The 25,625-nt window shown below is 33.7% G+C and overlaps 1 protein-coding gene across 1 annotated transcript; it reads left to right on the forward strand.

Annotated features, from left to right (window-relative positions):
- The first annotated feature begins 72 nt into the window (after positions 1 to 72).
- LOC117214500 lies at positions 73 to 25,367 on the forward strand. The gene is made up of 6 exons (XM_033460663.1): positions 73 to 590; positions 2,161 to 3,394; positions 9,672 to 10,015; positions 14,086 to 14,249; positions 21,493 to 21,677; positions 22,352 to 25,367. The coding sequence occupies exons 2-6, from the start codon at positions 3,290 to 3,292 to the stop codon at positions 22,646 to 22,648; spliced, it is 1,095 nt and encodes a 364-aa protein (XP_033316554.1). The 5' UTR covers positions 73 to 590; positions 2,161 to 3,289; the 3' UTR covers positions 22,649 to 25,367.
- Positions 25,368 to 25,625: the final 258 nt, after the last annotated feature.

A 25,625-nucleotide genomic window follows, 5' to 3' on the forward strand; every position in this document is an offset into this window, starting at 1 on the left:
ATGTAAAAGTTTTCTGACGTTCAAATGGATCTGAGAGACGATTGGTATTCTCAGTCGACGAGTTCAACTCTCAGCTGTATGAGCGCGCTGGTGGAGGTTTCGCACTTTGTTACAGGACATGTTGTACAGCCTGTGCACCAGTGGAGCCGCTATCGCGGTTCGAGATGCGTCGTTTTTAGTGTTGTCCTTTTCGAAATCATGATATCACGTTTCGACCTATTTTTTGTTTACAGACATTAATGTAAATCGCGTGTAAATATGTGGAAAACAATAATTATTGACTTTATCAGACGTGACCAGGTTATCTGAAAGGTAAATTAACTAGTGCAAGGTGTGACCGCGCGTGATTTCGAGGTAGAGGATAGCTTCTTTCTACTCGACTGCCTTCCATAGCTACTACTGGTTGCCACGAGATCGTTTCGTGTAGATGCGTCTTTTTTCTTTCAAGCAGATCGTCAAGGCTTCCCCAGTGACTTACAGTGATTTAAGAATCAGGTTAAAGGATTACTGATCCTCCCATTGTCTTCGCTGTGAAAGTGTTCGACGCACCTCCGAATGTGATCTGTTGTTTCAAAACTGTGTATACGTGCGTGCGTACCATCCACTTTTCTGTCAATAATTTTCTCTGCTGAATGTAATCAATCGTTTATTTGTCCACAAATACTGCATCTTTCTCATTGATTTTAAAACAGAAAAAATAATTTCATGAAAAAATTTCTATTTCGAAATATTATAGTCGATAATCAAAACAGTTCGAGAGATAAATTTGAACAATTGTCAAATAGTAGTTTGTTAAAAACTTTTTATTTTTGTTCTTTTGTCAAATTTGACTCTTCTTCGATAATAAAGATCCAAAACCATTTCATGTTCCATATTATAGGCTGTTTCCACATGCTTGTAACGAAATTAACGCGAACAATCTTTTATTGATATCGAAGTCTTAAATGATTTTTAAATATATCTCTTGAATAAATGATTTTATAAATGATCATTCCTAGATGAGCGAAACATTTGAAATATTCCATGAACACCATTTCGTAAATAAACAAAAGTTTGAAAATGGCGCGCGAAGGCGCGGGCTCGTAAATATTTGTAATTTTGTTCGATGACGTCCAAATTTTCGGGCTACGGGTTGTCGTACTATCAGATCACGTGAATCATCGTGTGAAGATGTAGAAACACACAAGCGCCAGAAGTACCGTTTCTCAAAACGGTCGCGAGCGAGCGCGATGATAATTTGCAACGTAAACGTTCCCATACAGTTAGTTTCAGGTCAGTTACGAGTTTCATCGTCGACGCTCATCACGGAGAAAATACCAAATTATATTACGGAAATTTTATGCTCATGTAGCGTTAACGATATCGAGGTCGATTCGTTCTTCGCTCTACTCGCGAGGAACAAGTAGAAAATGAGAACAAAGCAATCTTGTCGCAACTTAGATTCGGTCTTACATTCGGATCAAATAAACATCGTCCTCGATTTCTATAGATCATTCTTTTTAATGGCACATACTTCGAGATATGATAATCTTGTTATTAATGCATATTGACGCTAAAAAAGTATTTGCATGATTACTTTTAATAGAACGTAGTTTATATATAAAATTATAAATAGGAAAGGTTAGGATGAGTATACGATTTACTAGAGTTAGTTTGCGATATCATAGCGCGATACAATTTATTTTTAGAAGTCAACATGCAATACGATTATTGGCATAGGTCAGTATCAAACGTTATTTGAGGAGTTCATTATCTTCAGCACGTTTGGTTATCTAATTAATAAAATAAAGGAGATTTCCTCAAATCGATGGAGAAATTGTCATATTTAATGCAAGTATTAATGTTTAAAATTGGATAGTGCCTTGACAAATAGTGTATTCCACAATTAACAATAAAGTTTCAACGTGGTATAACTTCCAAATAGCTCTTCGTTATCTCTTTGGATTAGATCAATAGGTATTGGAATTATTAGAAATTGACATAGAAATTGCAAATATCTCAATTCATTGCATATTCTTGTACGCGAATCGATCTCGTGGAGGAACGATTTTGAAATAAATTAAATACTTTTCAATATTTACAGTCAAGATCATGTAAAAAAACAGAGACGATGAAACTCAGAGAGAAAAACATATATCACGGCGCGTTTCCTATTTACAGGTTTGAAACGCGTGACACGGAGGAGAAACAAAATCGAATATCGCGATTTCTTATTTAATGAAAAGGAACAAGAATCATCGTTCTATCGCTTTCTCTCCGAACATTTACCATGAAAAAGCTCTTTTAACATTATCTTGTCGAATAATCTTATTCGAGAAACCTTATTTCGTGACAAATATCTGAAGAAGAATGGAACAACAGGTGTCTATACATTCTATATAGGTTGAGTGGTAACGTGAATGGACTGTAATACTCATTTCTATCGTCGATGGATTACGAAACTCAGACAATTGAAAAAAAGGAAGGTATCATTGACACGAATTCATTTTCTCTTTCTAAATCTGTGACATCCACAGTGTAGGGAAAAGGAGAGCAGAAGCAAAAAGAATCTTAATCAAAGCCGCGCGTTCAAGTCGAAACACGTTCGAGGGAAATAAAAGACGACATCTAGGGGGAAGAAGATCGAAACACGTTAGAGGAGGACAAAAGCACGCGGTTGTGGTTTTTAGATACTGTCAGCGAGCGTTGCAAGCGGTGGGAAAAAGTATAGCACGAATGGGGAACGAGAGGCAGGCGAGGACACGAATAGTTGAAGTTGAAAGCCAGAGGACAGGAGAAATGTCTGTAAGGCAAAAATAAAGGTAGAATTATAAAGAACACGTTTAAACCTGTACTAGCGGGTAGCATTACTAGGTGGTAGGGCGAGAGGGGGTGGTGGGGAAAAATTGGTGAATCAGTGGTGGGGTTAGATTGAAGAGTACGAAACAGAACTCTGAAAGAGTATGAAAGACATAAAGAAAAAGCGATAAATGGAGGATGAAAGAGGAAAAGAGTACTCGTAGAATGAACGGAAAGAGAGATACGTAGTACGTAAAAGAGTACTCGATCGAAACAGAGGAAAGAGAAAGGTGTGCAGTGAAAAAGGCACGTATAGGTGTATTATATACGTATGTGGTGGTAAGCGAGAGGCGGGAACGTGGATGGAAAAAAAAGGAAGAAGAGGAGGAACAGAAAGAAAAGAAGCGTGAACTGTGAAGTTTTGGATGAAGTGTATGAGATAGTAAGGGAGGTTGAAGAAGAAAGAAGGAAGGTGCGTTACATCCTGGAGTCCGATGTTCAGAGTCGTACGATGGCCGGGGCTCTGTCCGAGAATGCCCCAAGGCCTGTCAGTGTCGTCGCGGTAGGCGGTGCAACCGTTGACAATGCAAGGAGTAACCAGCTTAGCAGACCGCAGGTTTGTATCGTTATTTTTATATTTTTATTTGTAACGTTGTTATGTGTTAAACTTGGAATGCGATTTGTCGATCTTTCTATGATGATTTATATTTCATTTTCTTCCATTACTGGTCTATTAAACGCTTTGGTACTGGGTACGAATATACAAGAATTTTATTATTTTTTACATTTTAATGCCTCTATTGTTTAAATCGCACTCCTTTTGCATACAAAATATCATTAATTAGATCTCGACAATAATTTTCTTCGCGTTTGATGAATGTAGATAAAATTCAAAGCTTTTATATTTTTAAGAGAAAGATAGTTTTAGACGGACTTAGGTTATGTTTTTCGGAACTAGTTCGACACATGTATGTATGTACTCGTATTTCACTTGAGAATTCGAACTGTGTGCGATGTGCTAAGTTGCATTTATCCACGTATAAAACGGTAGAGTTCTCTACTGGAAATACTATGGATACACGTAAAAAATTTATTTAAATGCTACTTGCTTTTTTGCCGATTGTATTACAATTCCAATTTCCGCGATCTTCTTTTATCGAAAGTCTGCTGATCTTCGTTATTTTCTCCAGCATGTATTATTTTTACAGCGTTGAATATTCATTTCCTGTCATAATGAGCATATTCGTAAACAACTCAGTAGAATTCCACTACGGCGCCAATGCGTCTTGGAGGACAAGGATAATACCATTATTCCCTTTTCCAAGAAAAGCGTCTGAGAGTGACGTTATATTGATTTTTTTACGTTTTTCCAGCAAAATAGTCTTAAGTTTTAGACTCGAAGTTTCATTACAAATTATTTTTTAATTCTCAGCGGTTATAAAATCCATAAATTGTGCGAATATAATAATATTTAATAGATAATAACCACTTTTCTGATTTATCGAACATATAATAATAATATTCCTTGTCAATACTGGTTATAGTACTAATAATAGTTGACACGATTTTACGTTTAGAAGCAAGAGAAACTGTTTGGTAGAAAGTATTGGAGATTTCAAAAGCCTTGGAAGAACTAGGATCGAGGATGATAAGGATAGTCAAATTCAGAAAGTTTTAAAGGATATGTAGGACATGGTGACTCGCTGTCAGAGATCGTAGAGCAAGAATAAAGGTCATTAAGAATGAGATAAGGATGGTGAGCCAATTGTTTTGAAGATAATGAACGAAAATATTTGAAGATTACGGTCATTCGATAGCGAATACGATAAGCTGATAGTACTATCTGGTACACCAACAAATAATAAGCGTTAACACGCGTATTATCATATTAAATACACGTATTCTATATTTAAGAAGCGTATAACTAGAATTACTCGGCTAGTCGAGAATTATGTAAGAATCGAAGGGACGTAATGCGGTTAAGATATAATTCCTAAAAATATGTCGACTCAGGAAATCGAAACCGAAGAAATAATTACAGTTACGGGTACGGTTATGGCTGCGGTTACGGTTACGGTTTTCGATACGCCAAACACTTCGTTTTGTTTCTTCCAACCTAATTAGAGAAACGCCGTAAAGCATTATTACCAAAGGCTATTGGTAAAAAGATTCGTAACTTGACATAATCTTTTTGCAAAATATTCCATTACGATAATGACACTTGTTTTAATACATGTAATAAAACCGAAGTTTATGTCTATGATTTACCATAGAAGTACATTTTTTAAGATACGTATCGGTCATAAGTATTTATTAGTATTATAGTATATTATTAGTACACATTAGTTTATATGTATAAGTATTTAAATCCATTAAAACCTCGTTACAGGTTAAACTTTCTACGTTTATTACAAATTTTAACAAATTTTATTCAATTTAGTATTCTACGGCACAAATATCGTGGCTGCAAATAATTGTATTTACTATATTATTCACGTACAAATTAGATTTAATAGTACTTTCATATGACTAAAAATTTCACACTAAAAAGATTATATGCAGACGCTGATTAAAAAACGCTTCGTTGGAAGATATGATTCCCAATAGAATAACTAGAAAATAAAAATAGCGAAAAGCATTCAATTTATATTAAGTATCAGCAGATGTTCTAATACTTGCGAGTGACAGTGTATGTGTATCTAAAAACTTTTAGTCGAACGAAACACCTTTTGAAACGCGTTTCTCGTCAATGCACGTTTGCAGGAGAAAACGATGATCTAGCTCACGGGTTTCAGCAACCCGACCTCGAACGTACATATTCGAAAGAGGATTTATGCAACATTTCAAACGCTAGGATACTATTAGGGTCGGAATGCGATTAATTATATTCTCGTACTTTGAATGCAAGTTAAAGAAGTTTTTATGTAATCAATCGTCGCGACCTGGATTACAAATTAATCTAAAAGAAAATGTTATTATTTCGGAAGTGTAAATGTATATTTATATTTATTTCTCCATCCATGTATTGCTGATTTTGGATACGATCGATTGTCTTGAACCTAAATTATTCTTAAACCGTGAACGTAAGACCTAGGACCTATAAATAAATTGTTAATCTGTGGTAGCAACGTTTCAAGAAGTGTTAATGTAATATAATACATTGGTATTATAGTAAACGTTAATACGTACATGTATGTAGCCCTGATATATATACTGAGGTCAAAAATTAAAGGAGTAAATGTACTTAAATATGTAGACATCAATTGATTCAACCATTTCAAGCACAATTAGAGTCATATGCATACCGGACGCGTGTAGGCTCCTTTATTAATCCGAATGGATCCTAAAGTGAAAAGGTCTTGAATTTCAGGTTGCAAACGTCATCTGTGGATGGATTTTGTGTCATTTTATTTAAAACTACTGCAACTTCCAACCTCCCATCACCCTCCCACCTTAGATTACTCTTTGTAATCTCATCAATCATTACATTATAATGTTCACCCGATTCTTCTCAATTTTAATATACACTTTTTTATTTATTTGTGATCCATATCACTTGCCTTCGGATGGCTTTCGGTTACATTTCTGTTTATAATACCTTATATTATGTTTTATAATCTATCTAATGTCTAATGGTCTAATAATCTAATCTATAGTTATCTAATCTGTATAATAATCTCACTGAATTAGAATTAATTTGAATTTATCATTTTTAATTATTTATTAACTATTTGGAATTAGAATGAAATCAAACCTAACTAAAGACTCGAACTCAACTCAATTTGAGCTTAAACATATTGAACACAAACATATACGTGAACATAAACAATTTTAGAACTATTCTAGTTTTAATATACATAAAACATGTTTTCTCTCTGTGTTAGAAATGAATTTAGTAACAATATGTTATTGACTGAAATATGGAAATTCATCAGCAAATTGTGAGAAGATTTTAGAATCTCTAGAGCTTTGCATCATTTTTTATAAACCATATATATGGGTGGAGACTTGTTCTTTCCCTTTAAATTATGTATTTTCTCATTCGTTTCAATTTCTCCGATACAAGTTAGCAATTGCGATATTAAATATCGGTAATTAATAAACAGATTTTTAACTTTGTTATTCGTCACGTTCATCTTATTTTGGCTCGTGAAAACATCCCTTAAATTGTTATTTTTACCAGCTTCACCCGTGTAAATTCTCGACACGGTGGAATTTTTTATTTAAACCATTTTTCGCGCCCCATAGTTTTCAATAAAGATATTTTATGAGATATATATTTCCATCCCTTTATTTCCAATAATACGAACCATTGCCGATACGTATCGAATATTTCCCTGAATATTACTTTCCATGCCAGTTTTATGGCGCCCGACGACTATAGTTTCCACGTGTTCCCGTGTTAATCGCGTTGATATCTTTCCGTATTTCTATTTTTCATTCGCACGAAGCGTCACCATAACGTATATTTATTCAAATTATTCCATCATTTTCGTGCGAGCTTGACGCGTCGAAGACTCACAACGTAATAGACTCTAATGTACTTTTGCCCGTATAGTGTCGCCAGTTCCTGAAAAGCGAAAAGAAAGAAGAGAAAAGACCAGATACGTGATCTCATTAACTCTCATTAACTTTACATATACAGCGACTTTACTGAAAAATTCACTGATTAATGAACAAGAAATTTATTCAGAAATGGATAAACAGTTTGTAATAACGAGTTAATTTGTACGGCGTTGGGTAAAGTGTTAATTAGTAAGATACAAGTTGGATAAAATATTCAAGTTATTAATTCTTAAGTTATAAAGTTATAAAGTTACCAAGTTATAAATTCTTATTTTTATAAATATTAAAAGAGTAGCATCTAGTTAGATATTTCTTTCGATTATCAAATATAATAATAATAATAATAATAATAATAATTTTGTTGAAAGTGACAACGTGAGTTCGTGCTCGCCATCTATATGCAGATGCGTTAGTTATAAGAAATAGTAACTAGACGATAATCCTAGTTACAATCGATAGATTTAATCGATAGGTTTAAGATGCTTTCTCGTCTTTATCCCTAGTTTTTGTAAGTGCGTGCAATAAAGGTTTTTTTGGCTCAGAACGGTGTGATAGATTTATCCATTCAATAAAGTAATAACTATTGTGATCCTGCGTCTGAGTATAGAAATAACAACAAATTTATTTATACTGTGGATCCATAGCCTATTACAAGGAAATTGTTGCATTCTTATTCTTCGTTTCTTACACTATATTGCATTCTTACATCGAGTTCTTAGTTACTGTATTATATTGCTATTTTATTGTGTTATATTATATTACTTAACTCTTTCTGTTGACATAATTAGTACGTATCTATCCTAACGTATGCGATATAGTGGTATATTATATACGTAACTATATCTGCATCTATATGTATCTCTACATGAAAGTATGTTTTCCATACACATATCAAGGTTTATCATTCATCTGTTGGGTTGGCAACTAAGTGATTGCGTATATTTTCAATACCACCTAATGACAAAATCCGCAATCACTTAGTTGCCAATTGTACGTACAGATGCTTATGGCTTTTACGCTTGACTACCAAATATAACAATAGCTGCTATATTTTTGCTAAATGCTGCTATAATTTTGCTAAATTTCCCACAAGTGCATAAAAATACGCGGACTAATAATTTCGCTGTTCATTACTCTTCTAGAATTATTTTTGCTATTTATATTTGTTGTATAACCGCTTATATTCGTAATCGAATAAAAGATTGATTAATAATTCGAGAAACATTTCGAAAGTGTTTAGAGTCGAAAGAAATTTAGAAACTGTAATTTTTTAATATTCTTACAATATTTCATCATGGATAAAAAGAAAATACTTTACATAAGGAGAAAGATCTTTTTATCGTTATACTCTCTCTCTCTCTTTCTTTCTATTAATTTATCATCTTTAAGAGACTGATTACCTCTGTGAGCAGACTTTTTGATATTTTAATGTAACGAGATTATTCGACCACCTATTTCGTTGTCACCCCGTATACGTGTGTATTTTAAAGGTTAAAAGTGAGTGATTACGTAGTAAGTAATAAGGAACGGAAATCACGAAATCGTGATTAGAATGGGAGAGAACGCGCGAAAGTGCAGTAGATATAGAATAGCAAAAGGAACAATTTCGAGTGCGCCGGCTGTCACAAATGCAGGATGCCGTATTATGTGCACAGGTGAAAATTCAGATTATTATCGCGAATTCGCACAGCTAGTCGTATTTTCCTCTAATTAGCGGAGAAAAATGGATAATGGGCTAGGAAAATCTTTTTTTTAAATAGAAAGCCACGTCTTTGAAGTTACTAGAAACGTGAAAGATAGTAAATACCACGCATTGAATAGCGAAAGACAGTATATAATAGATTTTACTTTCGTGCCAACAAATATAGATAAATTACAAAGTAAAACACACGAATAAACTCATTGGTAGGTCAGAACGTTATTATAACTAGATCGTGAATATTTAATACGCAAATGCATATTTTGCAACTAAGAAATAAAACCAAAATAGCAAACCGTCTGTTTCGCTAAATATCATAACGTCCACTCTACTTTGGATGCTTCATATATTTATATACTTTTGCCATTACGCCATGTATTACGTTCATTTGTACATTTCTGAATTTTCCTTTAAACGCCTGAACATTCGCAATCTAAGCGCAACCGATAATTCTCTAATTTTCGTCTAGCCATTGATAATCCCTGTCGCGTCTCTTCTCCATAAGCAAAATCATACATTCTGTTAAAAATCCTGAAAGTAACGTTGCACACTTGGAATAATGGAAGAGTAGAATTGGCAAGGAGAATAAAGAAGATGAATAATTTGAATGTTTCCGTGAACTTTGCAGGAGTCGCGGGACAATGCGCGGTCTTTCACTTCAACGGAGGCACAAACGGAGCTACCGCTGCAAAATGGTCCAGAGGCGTTGGAGGATCTCGACGGCGTTCGCGGTGCTCGTCGAAGAGAGAGGCGATTGCGAAGGCAACATCGTCGAGCCTTGAGATCATGCTCGATGCCACCATCTTATCCTGGAACGTCGACGGGATGTCAGGCTTCCTCTACAGCACCGGGTGTACCTTTGGTCACTCCTACCAGAGGATTTCTACATCTTCCACCGCCCCATTTGGGCCTTAGGGGTCTTAGTCTCGGACTACCGTTTCCGGTCTCTACCAGCGTCTCTGCTTTTGGACGGTAAATATACAAATGTATATTCGTTTCGTATTATATTGCTCAGAATTATTCGAACAACTTTGAAAGCTGATAAATGCCGATGAATATTTGTGGTTCTTCAGGTTTCGATAGTATTATTATTAGTACGTTGCGCACTGTCCCGATGTTCGGTGAACATTCCAGTTCGCTTCTACAAGGCAGACGTGAAAATATTTTCCTTTTCTTGGAAAACGATCTTCCCCCATGTCTATCATATCCTCAGGAAAGCAAAGGAATATCGCAGCATCTTCAATTTCTGTTCAACACATTTCATTTCTTAAAATTCAACATTCATTGTTACTCGAAGGTTCTTGAAAGTTGATGAATATTGTTTGAATAATTGAATTTTAACACGCATAATGAGACACAGGATTTTGATTTTCTATAATTTTGTATATTTTCATCGTAATGTTACATATATAATTCCTCATAATAGTATCGTGTATAATACACCAATATCTCGTAAGAGCATTTTTAACTATTTGTTTTAAAAACGTTGCAGGCTGTCTAAATTCTGGACAAATCAATGCTGATATTTCATAATTGTGTGTATATAGAATAAATCTTATAGAAAGATTAAAATATGTAAGCGTAGAAAATGAGTTTGGAAAAGCAATCAGATTCGTACATTAGTGAAACAGACGACGGTTTTGTCTACCGTCTGCCACTCGTGAATTCTTCTCGTGCTTGCTTTTGACAATGTGCGAACGCTTCTGATACACGACTTTGTGCACTTTGCTGCTCCATTACGAACGTTTCTTTTTGAAACGTTTTCAAGTATGTTCTTCGATGCTTGTCGCACGAGTCTCGCCCCGTTTTTACATTCCTATATATATTACAACGTCCCTTTGAACTCTGGACGCTCGTTCGATCATCGTATAAAATTATACTTGCTTATTTATTTGTTGACGTCAAAGGAATCATAAAAATATGTTTCCGCAATCGAACGTTGTGTAGTTGCATCTGAAAACTAACGTTTCATCTTTTTCCTGATGTTGCGTAAACATCGTTTGTCAATTATTGTTCGAGTCGTTCTAAAGTTACGTTCACATATATGTAAATACAAATACATATTTCATAAGCTTTAAACACATGTATACAGCTTGTACATATTATATTATTTTTCAGTATATTTTTTGTAAATGGTATGTTTATGAGAAACATATGAAAGGGCAAAATTTTACTATCTTTTAATGCAATGGAGTGAATAGATTTTTTTTAATTTGTTATGGTTTTGTATATTCTCGATTGGTGACAAATTATTAGCATCGTCATGGATTAAAAAAATTATTTAAGTTTGTCATGGTATAGCGAGGGCATAAATATTTATAAATCACGTAATGAATATTGTTTTTTTTACATTAATAGTAACTTGTTGCTAAACTTAAAACTAAAAATAACCCGATGAGTGAACTCTAATGAAAGCGGATCTTAACCGAAAGGAAAAACAATTATGCAAAATTAATCATAGAGGAAGGAAAATGAAAATATTTATTTGAATAATCGTACTCTAATACCAATTACTATCTCAAAGGATTCCTCTATGGTGAATATTGCATTGATGTTTTGTCTATGTATTATACATACAAACCGGGTATGTAACAGTTTGTGAAGAATATATTTATCATTCAGTTTTACTTTTGAATATTTGTGGCGTGTTTTTCATTGAACAGGAGATCGTATAGATTACATCAGCATCTTCTAAATATATATGTTACTGGTGTCGTAAAATTATCCTAGCAAACCCAATTTAACTTGATTCATAGCAATCAATGTATTCATCTCCCACTATGTGATTAACCAGTTCTTACGACTGGAAAAAGGAGTAAAATAGAGTTCAGATCTTGAAATTGATTGCTTTCACTATCGTTTGGCAATTTTTGATACTTTAGCTTTTAAAATTAGTAACAAAACCGCCGCTTCTAACCGGTTGCGGAAGACAACCTGTATAACTTGTACAACTTGTGTAATGTTAGATTGCTATGTACGTTTTCACTATATGTAGAACGTTTTCTACGATTCTACCAGAATAGTTTATATAGATATTTACATTATTACGCATTGATATTCATATAGATAAGTAAACCATGTACATATGGCTTATTTATATCTTTTACACACATTTCTGTCATTATTATTAAAATTTTGTTAATACATTGATGAATTGTGAATTTCACATTGCCGGCCACGGGTATTGCACCATTTATTATAATTCTCGCTATTTTATTACAAATCTGATATTTCGTCATTTTACATATACACAGCATAAAGTAAAATTTGTTAGAGTTTTCGCAATAAATAAAATAAATGACTGGTAAAATGTCCTATCATAATACTTGTGGTCGGTAGTGCGAGTCTACATCCAATGTTACAAATAATTAGTTGTATGTTTCTCGCCTATATACTTTAAGCCTGTCACGGCAGACAACTTTGCAATCCATTGATAACAAGTACGAACAGTCGCAGCACTTTCGCCAAGTGTGAAACGAATGTTTTTTGCTATGTCCGTTGCACTATGACGAAGTTAAAACACGTAAAGTGTTAAGTAAATGTCTTACATTTTACATGGACAGTAGCCATTTCAGACGCAAGAAACCTTTCTAGAGACTAGCTACTAGGGTAACAACAAGTATCTTCTGCAGTCTTCTTTAGGCTATAGCGTCACTGTTCATATCGACAGTTGTAGGATCTGTTCTCTTCCTCTGACATGGTCCTTTATTAATAATTTCATTGTACCATATGCTATTCTTATTGTTGTTATTTCTATACTCAGAGGTAAGATCAGAATAGTTATTATTTTATCGAATGAATAAATCTATCACACCGTTCCGAGCCAAAAACACCTTTATTGTACGTGCTTACAAAAACTAGGGATAAAAACGAGAAAGCATCTTAAAAGCCTATCGATTAAATCTATCGATTGTAACTAGGATCATCGTCTAGTTACTATTTCTTATAACTAACGCATCTGCATATAGATGGCGAGCACGAACTCACGTTGTCATTTTCAACACTTATATACAGGGTGATTGGTAACTGATGGTACAAGCGGAAAGGGGGTGATTGTACGCGAAAAAAGAAGTCGAAAATATAGAATAAAATTTCTTTTTTTAATTTTTTTAAAAATCTACAGTGAGATCCGTTATAACGAGACGTGATAAGTGCACGCGTACCGAGCGAAAATTCAAAGTCGATTTTCTCGAAAACAAAGCCTCGAACGAAAAATTTTTATTCTATATTTTCGACTTCTTTTTTCGCGTAGAATCACCCCCTTTCCGCTTGTACCACCAGTTACCAACCACCCTGTATGTAAAATAAAATGTAACGTATAGCATGCACTGTGTTATAAAATTAACAATTTGTATAATCTCATGTAATAATTTCATTATAAAGTTTGATGTAATTTATATATATCTAATTCGGCAAAATCTTATATAGGTATTGGTAATTTCAATAAATTTGTTTCATGTAATAAATTTTACACTTTCATAAAGTTACACAGCGATCTGATAAGCACATGTGTATACGTATATTCAAATTTCACTTGCTTTTACGAATATAAGACCTCTTCACTGTCATCCAATGTATTTACATAATTGTTAATTGGAACATTCGCGCGTTATTCATAAAACTGTCAGCCGTTGCGACCTCTCTGAAAATGGTGTACCTAAAATGCGTCGCAATAAGTAAGCGACGACGACTATACTCGTCAAACATAGCATATGCGTGACTGTTATAATACAGGATTAAGTTGTAACGAAATGACTGTCTTATTTTTTAATTTTATCACTGACAGAGCTCGTCATAACGCAAAATATTGCCATTTCTTCACGACGAATTATTTCGTCATTTACTCGTCAAAAACAGCTAGCTGGTCAAATAACAGATAAAAATTAGTTTGGTAGATGATGGACATAGCTGGCTGTATGACGATCGTAGCGGAGCGTAAGCCAAGCATAGTAGAGGACAAGCGTGTCGAGCGACTTGCCAACTTACCAGGAGTAAACTTACGTGTCAGTGGGTCATTCCAACGGTTGGTTCTTGTCTTGCAGGGATGCAGTACCGAAGCAGTGTTGTGGCCTCGGTTCCCCTCCTGTACGTTGGTCCATACTGGGTGTCGGAGTAGTTGGCCTGGTGTGCGCGGGTGCTGGTGCTCTGCTGGGGGCCCTCAGGGCTTCTGGTCGTGATCACATCGCTGTCGCGCTGCTTATGATCGGTAACGAATCATACTTTTCTCATGTCACTTGATTTATTACCTGACGATCAATTTTTACGTTTGTATATTTGTATACAGTGATAATAGAACTCTATTGCACTTGTTATAGTATTTACAGGATTAATTAATTAGGTTCAAGTGTATTACATTTTGTAGGATCTAATAGCACTTGCATATGACTACAAAAATTTGATACTGTGAAAGTGGAACGTATAGAATCTGATAAGAAGGCACTTTTTGTAGCTACTGTATTCTCCTGAAAGATGCTTGAATTTAGGATAATCTTTTCGCATCTGTTTGATTTGTACAGGCATTTAAATTTATACACACGTATATTTTTATATAATGTATAAATTTATGCATTGTATATGTTATATTTTTGTATGTACTGTCATCTATGAGTATTTGTATATCTAGTTCTTACATTTATTGGCACGTTCTAACAAAGTTTACTCTGTTTTGTATTTTATGTTACAAAGAATATTTGATAGGTATTTTTTAGAAGGAAAATCTTGTATGTGTAAGAAAAGGACTTAGGTAGAGTTGTTTATTAAATAACACTGTTACTAAGGAGAATTCTCTTATGTAGAAAGCGTTCAATTACAACTAGATTATTTTAGATAATTCTGACAACTTACTTGGGAAATTTACTTAAAAGATTCGAGAGGAATTAGAAAATAATTTTAATATTAAAGACGTTAAATAAATATTTAAGCTTCCCGTTACTTTTCATTATTTTTATCATTGGTGGCTAGGGAATACTGGAAGCTATATTCACAATGCTTTATATCTTTTGGGCCTCAGTCGACCGATGATTTGTAGCGGTTTTAAATATCGCATATTTTAGTACAAAAGAATCCTTCGCTCTTTGTCTGCTCCAACTAGTCTTTTCACAAAGTACATTCCGTTTCGGTAAAGAACTGAATAATAGCCAAAGAGAACATGCATACATTATCGTACAAAAGTTTAGTACTATCTAATCTTCCATTCTACGTTTATTCTACAGTACAGTACAGTGTTATCATCAGGATAAGCAAATAATATTTATCTTGTATGTTGATAAAATCTTTTTGTTGATACATTAGATAGACTGCAAAGTACTCCAGATTAGGTTTGATAAATGTTTAAGTATGGATGCTACTGTGTCATTATCTCTTGAGATTACTTAAATACTGCTTTTAAGAGCGTTATTGTTCACAAATTCCCTTGAAACTATTTAAATATTATACCTTCAGGAATTATATACAGTCATAGTTGAAAGATAGAAAAGAATCGCACAAGACTGCGATGAAATAGCAAGCATATAATTTATTCGAATAATAGGCACGAAGGTTTGTCTTCGTTCCTAAGAAACATCGTAGTTTGTACTTGTTCACAAATTTAATGTTATTATTATCAAACAATTGCTTCGACAGGTGTATTTCGTGTATTCGCGTCACCTTGTTCTAAGCCTGGCGTAACGATACCGAAGAAGGACATCTGTTTCGGAGAATACATGGTCAAATAAGACTTGGAAAATCTTTCATCATTTTCCCAACTCTAATCTTCAAATCTCTTTTCAAGTATAAAGATTGAATGGGATATACAGAGATATTTCCCAATAAAAAAAATTGTTTACAATAGAGAAAAGTTTTCTTAGGGAATGAAGCGTATGGAAAGAAGCGAGTATTATTCTCTTATTACGGAATATTCTCAATGCTTTGCATAACACATCTGCGAGGAAGTTCATTTCATGTTAAAAGTAAAAGTGGATAATCTCATGGAAGATATATAGACAAATTTAACAAAAATATTTGTTAGGTCGCGCAGTACGCGATAATATTTGTTAAAAATACGATTCACAAGACTTATTGAATACGATTGGACGCACCATGAAGCTATAAACTTTTATTCATACACAGCGAATTTTTTAATTTGTCAAATAATTAACAAGCTACTTGCTGTATAAGAAGATATTTGAAATAAAAATTGAACAGTGCCGTAAGATCAAATACTATACTTCATAATACATTAACGAATACATTCAGTATTAAAAAGGCTAGCATTAGCATTAGGATATTTATGGCATATGGAATTAAGCTGATGTCATACATCATTTCCTATATTTATCTCATTTGTGGAACATTTTTTTAGTAATCTGGCCCAATTATATTTTGTATGGGATTAAATTATTTAACCCTTAATATTTACATAAGGAAATGTATTTATCTAAGTTCTGTCTTGCCGTTTTATTTTCTACAATAACAAGGTTTCGAATTCCATTGCGTTTTCGCGTAACACGAAATTCAGCTCGGCTCAATACCCACTTAATAAACCCATTGGATTTAACGGTTCGTTAATGCCATTGAATCGAAGAAAGTAAGCAATCTCTATCCTCATAGCCCGGGTACTATCGTGTGAAATTGGTTCAACACTTTCACAACGGGAAATCTAGAGATATCCAGAATATCTACTCTTACTAAATTTTGGACGGATTAAATTACTGAAATATTATATTTATAAGTTTTGATGTTCTTCTAACAGCGAGCTGAATTATTCTGTGTTGTAACACGCTTGAAATACGTGCGAGGTGTATTAAAAAATGAACAAAATACTAGACAGAATATTTTAACTAATTAATAGTATCAACGGTATGGATATCATTAATGGCAATAATTCGTTGATTTCTAATTTTTAACGTATACCATAAACGTTTCCTACTGATTTCCTATGAATATTGCTTTTCTATGAATTACAAAAGAGAAATATTTTTAAAACACGAAACATTTGTACGTATATGTTTCGCGAGTTAAAAAGAATCTTCAGATCTTGATTTTCTATGTATATCGGTACTCTATAAATTAAAAAAAATATACTGCTTTTAACATACGCGAGTAAAGAAGAATCTCCACTCGAGAATATTGATTAATCTTTCCTCGACAGTGGTTTTCCATAAATCGAGATTCTATGAAAAAAAAATACTTTTGAAACACGAAATATCGTACATCATATATTTTTTGAGTTAAAAGAATCTCCGCTCGATTTCATGAAATTCATACAAATTCGATCTTATGGTCCCGTAAATGGGTAGCGTGGTAGCTGACGAGTTAAGAACATTTTACGAGACCATCGCATCGCATCGATCCGTTTCTCTGGAGATTTCTCAATTTTATGTTCCGCGAATCTCACGGTCCCTCCACGTGTAGTGTAGGCGTACGATCCCTGTAGGTTAGCGCGTTCTCCCATTGTGAGAGGCATTCTATGCGGGTCGCAGGTTACATGCCCACGTTTAGAAAGTAACCAGTTGCCAGCACGGTTCTCCCTTCTTTCGTATAGCGCCACGATCGGTCGATCTGGTCGACCAACGGGTCCCTTGCGGTTTCTCGTTGCCGCTGCTCCGTATTTCATAACTTCTTTCTTCGATCCTCCGTGTTCCTCTAACATCTCTTTTTTCTGGTCGCTCGTGTTTTCTTTTTTCACCTTCAACGCGTTTACTGTCGCACAAATTTTATATACCTTACATATTCTTTGTATATTTTTATATTTTTACTTCGTATTTCGCAACTTCCTCCCTCGATCCTCCGTGTGCCTTTAACATATCTTTCTTATTTCCTGGTGCTTTTCTTCTGACTTCTCCGCGAATGTTTCATATATAATATATTTTGTATAATATATTACATAATATATTAGGTAGTCCGAAAAATCTCTTTCGTTTTATAAGGAAATAATAGATGCACAACATTTTTGTTTTATGTTATTTTATTGAATTATGTATGATCCATTTTGTTCTATTACACTGCACTATGTACATTTGGCAGGTTAGGTTTCACGTTTGTAGAAACGTTGCCAGGTAAAGCAACTGCGTGCAGATAGTGAAATACGCTTTTGGGACAACCTAGTACATGTAATAATATGATAAATAGTACAATAATATAATTGTTGTTATTTCTATACTCAGAGATAAGATCAGAATAGTTATTATTTTATTGAATGGATAAATCTATCACACCATTCCGAGCCAAAAAAGCCTTTATTGCACGCGCTTACAAAAACTAGGGATAAAAACAAAAAAGGCATCTTAAGCCTATCGATTAAATCTATCGATTGTAACTAGGATCATCCTCTAGTTACTATTTCTTATAACTAACGCATCTGCATATGGATGGCGAGCACGAACTCACGTTGTCATTTTCAACAATAATACGTACAAAAAATATATATTTTTTATACATTTATACAGAGCATTTCATTTTTACCTTGCTAATCCTGTGTCAGAACATTCTACAATTAAAAGCAAAACGAAAACGTTATACAAATGCAGGGTCGTAAATGCTTCATTAGTAGAAAGTCACGATAAAAATAACACGATAAATGACTGGATTCTCGATCGATCGATTGCTCGTGTTTACCGAAGTTCTTCAAAGTGTCGACCATGCTCGTAAATTGCCATCGTTGATAAATCGATTCTACTGCCATCTGAATTTCATTTTGATTTTCTCGTATTTCACCGAAGGCAGCATAAATCAAACGAGAAACCAGTCGTCTATAATTTTGATCCTATGTCTATGTAACCTTCTTTCCTCATTCTTAATCGTGAAATATGCCGAAACCGTTTGGCGGGATAAAAATGAAACGTGCTGTATATTTTTCTTTATATTTTTGTCCCCTGTTTCACAACATCTTCCCTCAATTCTCTATGCGCCATTAACATTCTTTCTTTATTATCTCGTTTCTTCTCCGTTGCTTTCTCATCTTTAACACGCCGACTGCTACCCGAATTTTATATCGATAACTAGCAGATACTAGGAACCTGAATATACTATATACTATATATCGTATTCGCGTACTTTATCCAAATCCCGTACGTTGATGAAAATTCGTTAGACCGTGAAATTTATCTTAATCTAATCGTGCTAATTTAGCAACGTGGCTCACCACCGTGGCTCACCGCCGTGGGAATCGATTTGTTAACTGTTTCAACGAGATCACGATTATTATTCGTTACGCTTCCGTGGAATTTTTTCGTTCAGCCACTAAATGAATTTGATATCGGAAAGTGGAACAATATGGATTTTTTGTTCGGTTATTTAGTTAGACGCATAGTTTCGTTCATAATGGGTACGTAGGTGTACAATGTAGTATACAGTTTTGAAAGTTTGTTTGGTTGAATATTGTCATTCGACGAGGTCGTCGATCAATTGATATTGGAATTAATATATTTCCCGGACTAATGGATTTTCAGAGTGACAGCAGTAATTACAGGTATATTCGGGCGCTTGACATTTGGTATGAATTGATGAATATTAAAAAATGTTTAATATCGGTGATATTGAAAGAAGTCTGATATCGATGATGTTGAGGAATGTCGGATATCGATGATATTGAAAAATGTCTGATATCGATGATATTAAAATATGTCGAAAAATATCTCAAATGTTGGAAAGTATATACAAGTTGAGCGGCCTCGAGAGGAACGTAATTTGACACGTTTAATTTTTTCGTAGAACGCATAGAGAATATACGATGGTCACAGACGTTTCTTTTATCAAACGAAATCATATATTTTTTAATACGTTAATCGGTGCAGCTGGGCATTCTCTGCAAAAAGATATTAACCAATCTATGTCGAAGATCTATTACTTTGCCGGATATTTTAATTTCAATTTGTTAAATTCAACGTACGAAATACAATAAAGGATTTTATAAAACATACTTTAACTTCAATTTGTCAGATTCAACGTACGAAATACAAGAAAAGACACAAAGCGGTATTTTACGTTAAATTCCACGAACTAAAGTCAGCAATATCTACGAAACTTTATGTTTCTTCGACATAATAAGTAGTCTGATACAATTTTTTAATAGGGAATGCCAAGATGGATCTATTAAAAAATATATAATTCCACTTAGGAACACATCGGTGACTATGTAACTATGAAAATCTAATCACACGCGAAATTAAGTCCATCTCGAAACCATTCGACATTTTCCATTCGATATTTTTTAACGTTATCAAAAATAAACGAGATATTCCAGGTGATAAAGTTAGATAGAGCCACCCTATATATGCATTTATGAACACTATAGGGTAGCGTATCTAATTAAAAAAGTAAATGCCTGGAAGCCACGTATCGAAGAGAAAATAAAATTTTAAATGCAAATGGTAGGAAATGCGAGTAGTAAAGTGCTGTATAAGTCGAGCGAGACGAAAGAAGATTGCAGGGTCGAGTTAAGAAATTACAAGGATTAAGACGAAAAGAGTGGAAAAGATATTTCGATGGCCGCGAGGGAAGCGCGGCTGGGTGTGGAACCGCGAAAGCTTGGATCATTCGTTTCCTCCAAGGATGTTTTCTTAGCTCTCACTATTTTCACATGCCACGACTCGTGAGAACACGCGACAATGTTTAACGACCAACGTCATCTTTGCTTTTCCTGCCCGTTGCATTTCACTCGACTTTTCGCTCGTTCGTATGCTCGTAACTTGACTAAACCTCCGCTTCTGACCCTCGTTCTTTTTTTGTTGTCATCCTTCGTGTTCGTCCATTGCCTAATTCTTTGCGGTTCGAGTCACGCTTCATATTTCGATATTTTTTCGATATTTCGATATTTCGATTTTATCGCATGCCATTTATATCCAGCGAGATAAATTATTAGAGACTGTTCACACTTCTGTTGTAGTTATAAATTTTCGTAGCTACCAGCAGCGAGTCCGCGTCGTTATGTTTTTACTAAATTGATTTTTGATGTAAGAGGAATCTATTTTACACACTGAAAATGAGCGCTTTTTTTGTAAAGCGCATCCATTTCCGAGTGCTTCTACAATACATCGATCAGTGTTCAGGATTAATAATTTATGTTCTGCAATACACATAGAAATATATTATGTTAAACAAACCGGTTTCAGCGAAGCTCGATATAAAAAAATTACGTTAATCTAAAGACACGATCGATCATGTTCACTACATATGTATGTATAACTGAATTCAATAGCTGGATTAAATTCTTCGTTGCTTAGTTACTAAAAAGACTGTCATGATTATAATAAAATAATTTATTCAATTGTGATTTTAATCAAGCCTTTAGTTAACCAATGCTTCTTTGCTAATGTTATACAAAAATAACCGAGATCGATGTCGTTATATATGTTTAGATGATTTATAAAATAAAGACATTTAACAAACTTTTAGTATTCGAAATAATTAGACAAACATTTAGTTTCGGTAAGAAGAATATATTTTGAGACGATATATGTATTCTGTTCCAGGTATAGGAGTGATTCTGGTAACTGTGAGCGCTGTAGCGTGGCGAGTGACCAGTCAAGAAAATTGTGGTAGTTTCTTTGGTTTCACGGGGATCTCGAGCAGGATCCCGCCGGCGAGGCCAATTCATCCGTACGCTGCCATGATTTATCCGGAATTCCAATTTAGAACGCCACCTCCGAGTTATCAGGTGACACCCTAAAATTGTCTTCTACTACTTGCGCGCTTGATCGATTTCCAACAGATGTTCCCTATCTTCTTTTCAAATTAGATTTATGTTACCCATTTATGAAACGTCTTCATTTCCCATCTTCTTTGTTTTTCTTTTTCACTGAGCGAAGAAATATAATGAACTTTTTCTAATAATAATAGCAAAATTGTATTTTATGAACTAGTATAGTGATTTATCATCACTATGATATCATCACAGATCACTATGATTCTGAAACGTTCAACTGTTAACTAATTATTATTCTACAACATTTGACTTGTGCTATTATGTTTTTCCTATAACATTTACTATATGTTTTAAATTGTTATTTTTCACATTAATCAATCGTTTCCCTAATAATACATTATAGATTGGATACTATCGTTTTACATGAAACCCAAAAATCTATTACGGATAACTATACTGCAGATTTTTATGAAATTTCATATATTTGGAACTGAAACCTACATAGAAATTTGTTTCATGCATTAAAAATTATAGGGTATATCATTTTGGATATTTTGTATATTTTTATGTATTATACGAAATTTGTAGATTTTTACATCTTTAAATTTATTATAAACGTATAAAAATCCGCAGCCTACAAATACCATAGAAAATAGAGAACTTAAACATGATGTGTTTAATTCCAGGCGAGTATGCAAGAGTACAGGCTTCGACTGCTCCTTCTGGATCGACTGCAGCCAACGTCCTCACCTCCGCCGACCTACAGATCCAACGCTGGAAGCATTGTGACTCCCGGCACGACTAGAGAAAGCAGACCGCCGAGCTATTGCACTAGATCGAACATTGCATCGAACACGAATGTCACGCCATCGAAGAAGGACGCGAATCTGGTCAGGATCGTTCAGACAGAATCAGAACCAGTCATTTTGAGTGGTGATCAAACACCTCCAGTAGCAGCTGTCGAAGTTCTTGCGCATCTTTGATTCATTCCCATACTTTTCCTGTAATTACGTTATTTATCGTTACTGTCGGGATGATATTGTTGCAATTAGTCTAAACAATGGCGTTATACCGGACGATTTAATAAAAAGAATAATGTCTGTCGTGCAATACAACTATTAGATTGTTCCATAAGCAATGAACATTTTGGAAGATGATTTTTAATATCAATTATCGTGATTGCAACCTTCTTTTCTATTATTCCTTCCTAACTATTAGCTTCTAAAAGTTTTTTACATTCTAACAGAACAAAAACCTTCTCTTTTATGAAATCTAAATGTAATGAATATTTTGGAACATGATCTTTAATGCTAATTATCGTGATTGTAAGCTTTTTTTTAACTATTGATTCCCAATGATTCTTAATGTTCTATTACGATACAAGTCTTCCTTTTTATGGCCAAAATGTTCTAAGAATATTTTACTATTCAGGAAATTTGAAGCAAATAGCGCATATAAACGAATATCAACTGTTCTCCTATAAATTAATTTAGTGACAATACAACTTATGGAATGATCTGACACATCACTTGTGTTCATCTTCTCTAAATACTATTATCGCACAAATAATTCGAGTTATTTTAAATAATGGTAGATATCTGTGAATATTAAAGAAGTGTTAGACGGTGTAGAGTTGCCGATGGAGGAGCAACGGACTTTCTCTGAGAATGGGGTTTGCTTAAATATGTAACGGAACGGTAAATAGAAGCGCTTTTGCGTTGCGCGGCTGCTGAAAGAGTCGTGCCATTTGCAGTCGCTGGTAAATTAGCGTTGCTTCCGGTCAAAATGTATTATTAACCATCACATAGGACTATTATCGTTAGGTAGGTGGTAAATAGGGAAGAAGAAAGCAGCACTAATGACAAGAAACATAAGTATAAGCGTTTAATTGTAAGGAAATATTTTTGCAAACGGTGATGAGGTGGGATAATACCTAAAGTATTGTATTATCGATATGAATATTTCGTTGCATAAATATATTGGAAGCTTTGAGATGCGAAATCATGTTACTTTGATATCCGTTTTAACGTGTTTCGCCAAAAGCTATAAACCTAGAAGATATGCGCCTTTTGTTCATTCGAAATGATTAAGAAACCGTAATCGTCTTAGAGATATATTTATTCCGTGCAAGGGGAGCCAATATTTCTTGGATTATCACTCTGTATATAACAACGTTGAAATTTACTACTGTATCGTATTTTCGATTTTAGATTTGTAAAATATTCGCGTAAATAGAGATTATGTATATTCCGAAAGGATGCGTGAGATAAAACATGTTAATAATTTGTATCCTTAATGTGCCGGTAAAAACTTTTAAGGTCTTCCTCTTGTTACAATTATTCATGTCAGATTTATGAAAAATGAAAATTCGAAAATTCGATGAAGTTATGAATTAGTGTATACATAATAGGCTTGTAATGTACTTGGAAATATCGACATTGTTCAAAAAATTGTGACATACTATAGAATGGTCTTGAAACAATTGCAAATTTCATTAAGATTGTTCGATAGTATGTCTCTGTCAGTTTTATCTTTTCTATCGGATTTTGAAATTATTTTAATACGTGTATTGGCCAAGCCTGTTTATATAAATGATAATATTGACAAAAATTTGAAATCTACACGAATTTGTCGAATTAGCAGGAAACATGATGTATGAGTGACAAATAAATAAAGTAGCTTTAAAGATAAGTGCTGCCTCTAGCTTTAACGCCATACGGTTATATTTACTACTCGCTTAATTATTGTGACTTCTTTCGACAACGTATCGTCGAAAGAAATAAAAGAATCTTGTGAGTTGCATACAACAATATATACATATTTTTGTAACTATAATTTGATGGTTAAAAACAAGTATTATACGCGTTACGATACTGTTGGTTTTGATATACAGTAATAAAATTGCTGTTGTTTCGATCCATAATATTATAGCTCTTTGATATATTTTTTAAAGTGAAGATTATTTCAATTTAAACTTTAACGATTCATTTAATACAACTGGATAGACCTCACACATTCTTTCAAATATTGTACAGTCTAAGGTAAAGAGAAAAGAAAGACTCTTTTGTTATTAAAAAAGTTAGCATCGTGAAATATTTATAAATTATTATTACACTTATATATTGTATTAGTTTGACTTATATTTTCTTGTTAATTCTGTCTTTAATTCTTCAAACTTATAGTAGCATTTATTGTCATCGATGTTAGCATCGATGTCGAAAATATTTTTAACATATTTTGGGGAACACATTCTATATAAACTTAACATTTGTTTCTCGATGAGCTATCTTATATTATGTGGTTGTCAATCTTTTACTGTATGTACAATACCGACGGAATTAATAGTAAATAGGATTATAAGAGTGGTAAATACGAAGGCAAGAATTTCGAAAGGCGGCCTTAACCAAACTCGCAATGATTCGTGATATGAGAATAGATCAACTAAAAATCATTAATCGAATGAGTATATTGTTCCTTGATATTATTGTAGAACAATTTGTATATATACGAGAACAAATATATTTATCTGACTTATTTGATCCTCCTCGTGATACTGTATTTCCATATTTTTACAAAAATCGTAAAAATTTTGTATTTGGCGTTTTTACAAAATGAAATGTTTGGCTGTCATATATATAAAAGCTGATAAAAATGAATGTTCATTACTTGTAACCCCTTACTAATAAATAATATAAAGCATAATTTATCCTACATAGATTCGTTGCTTAATAAATAGTACTTTTAAATTAATTTTACTTACAATTACACTTATACAAGATATTGTAACTAAAATAGGAAATTTAATAGACTACATTGAGCATATGTAAATTGCAGATATCATAGTTTCATTAAGCTATGAATATCAATCCTTTTCTAAGTGCTATTTGTTTGTTGCTTGACCGACAAAGATGAAACGATTTTTCTTGCGCGAAGATGACTACCAAAAATTGTACAAAAAGC

The sequence above is a fragment of the Bombus bifarius genome, unplaced genomic scaffold, assembly GCF_011952205.1.
Source record: "Bombus bifarius isolate JDL3187 unplaced genomic scaffold, Bbif_JDL3187 scf7180000007970, whole genome shotgun sequence".
NCBI classification, from domain to species: Eukaryota; Metazoa; Arthropoda; class Insecta; order Hymenoptera; family Apidae; genus Bombus; species Bombus bifarius.

Excerpts from the sequence above, each read along its gene's own strand:
- LOC117214500 (XM_033460663.1), top strand. The coding sequence starts at position 3,290 with ATGGCCGGGGCTCTGTCCGAGAATGCCCCAAGGCCTGTCAGTGTCGTC. Across the intron at positions 14,250-21,492 it reads TGTCGCGCTGCTTATGATCG|GTATAGGAGTGATTCTGGTA; the intron begins GTAACGAATCAT and ends ATTCTGTTCCAG. Across the intron at positions 21,678-22,351 it reads CGCCACCTCCGAGTTATCAG|GCGAGTATGCAAGAGTACAG; the intron begins GTGACACCCTAA and ends GTTTAATTCCAG.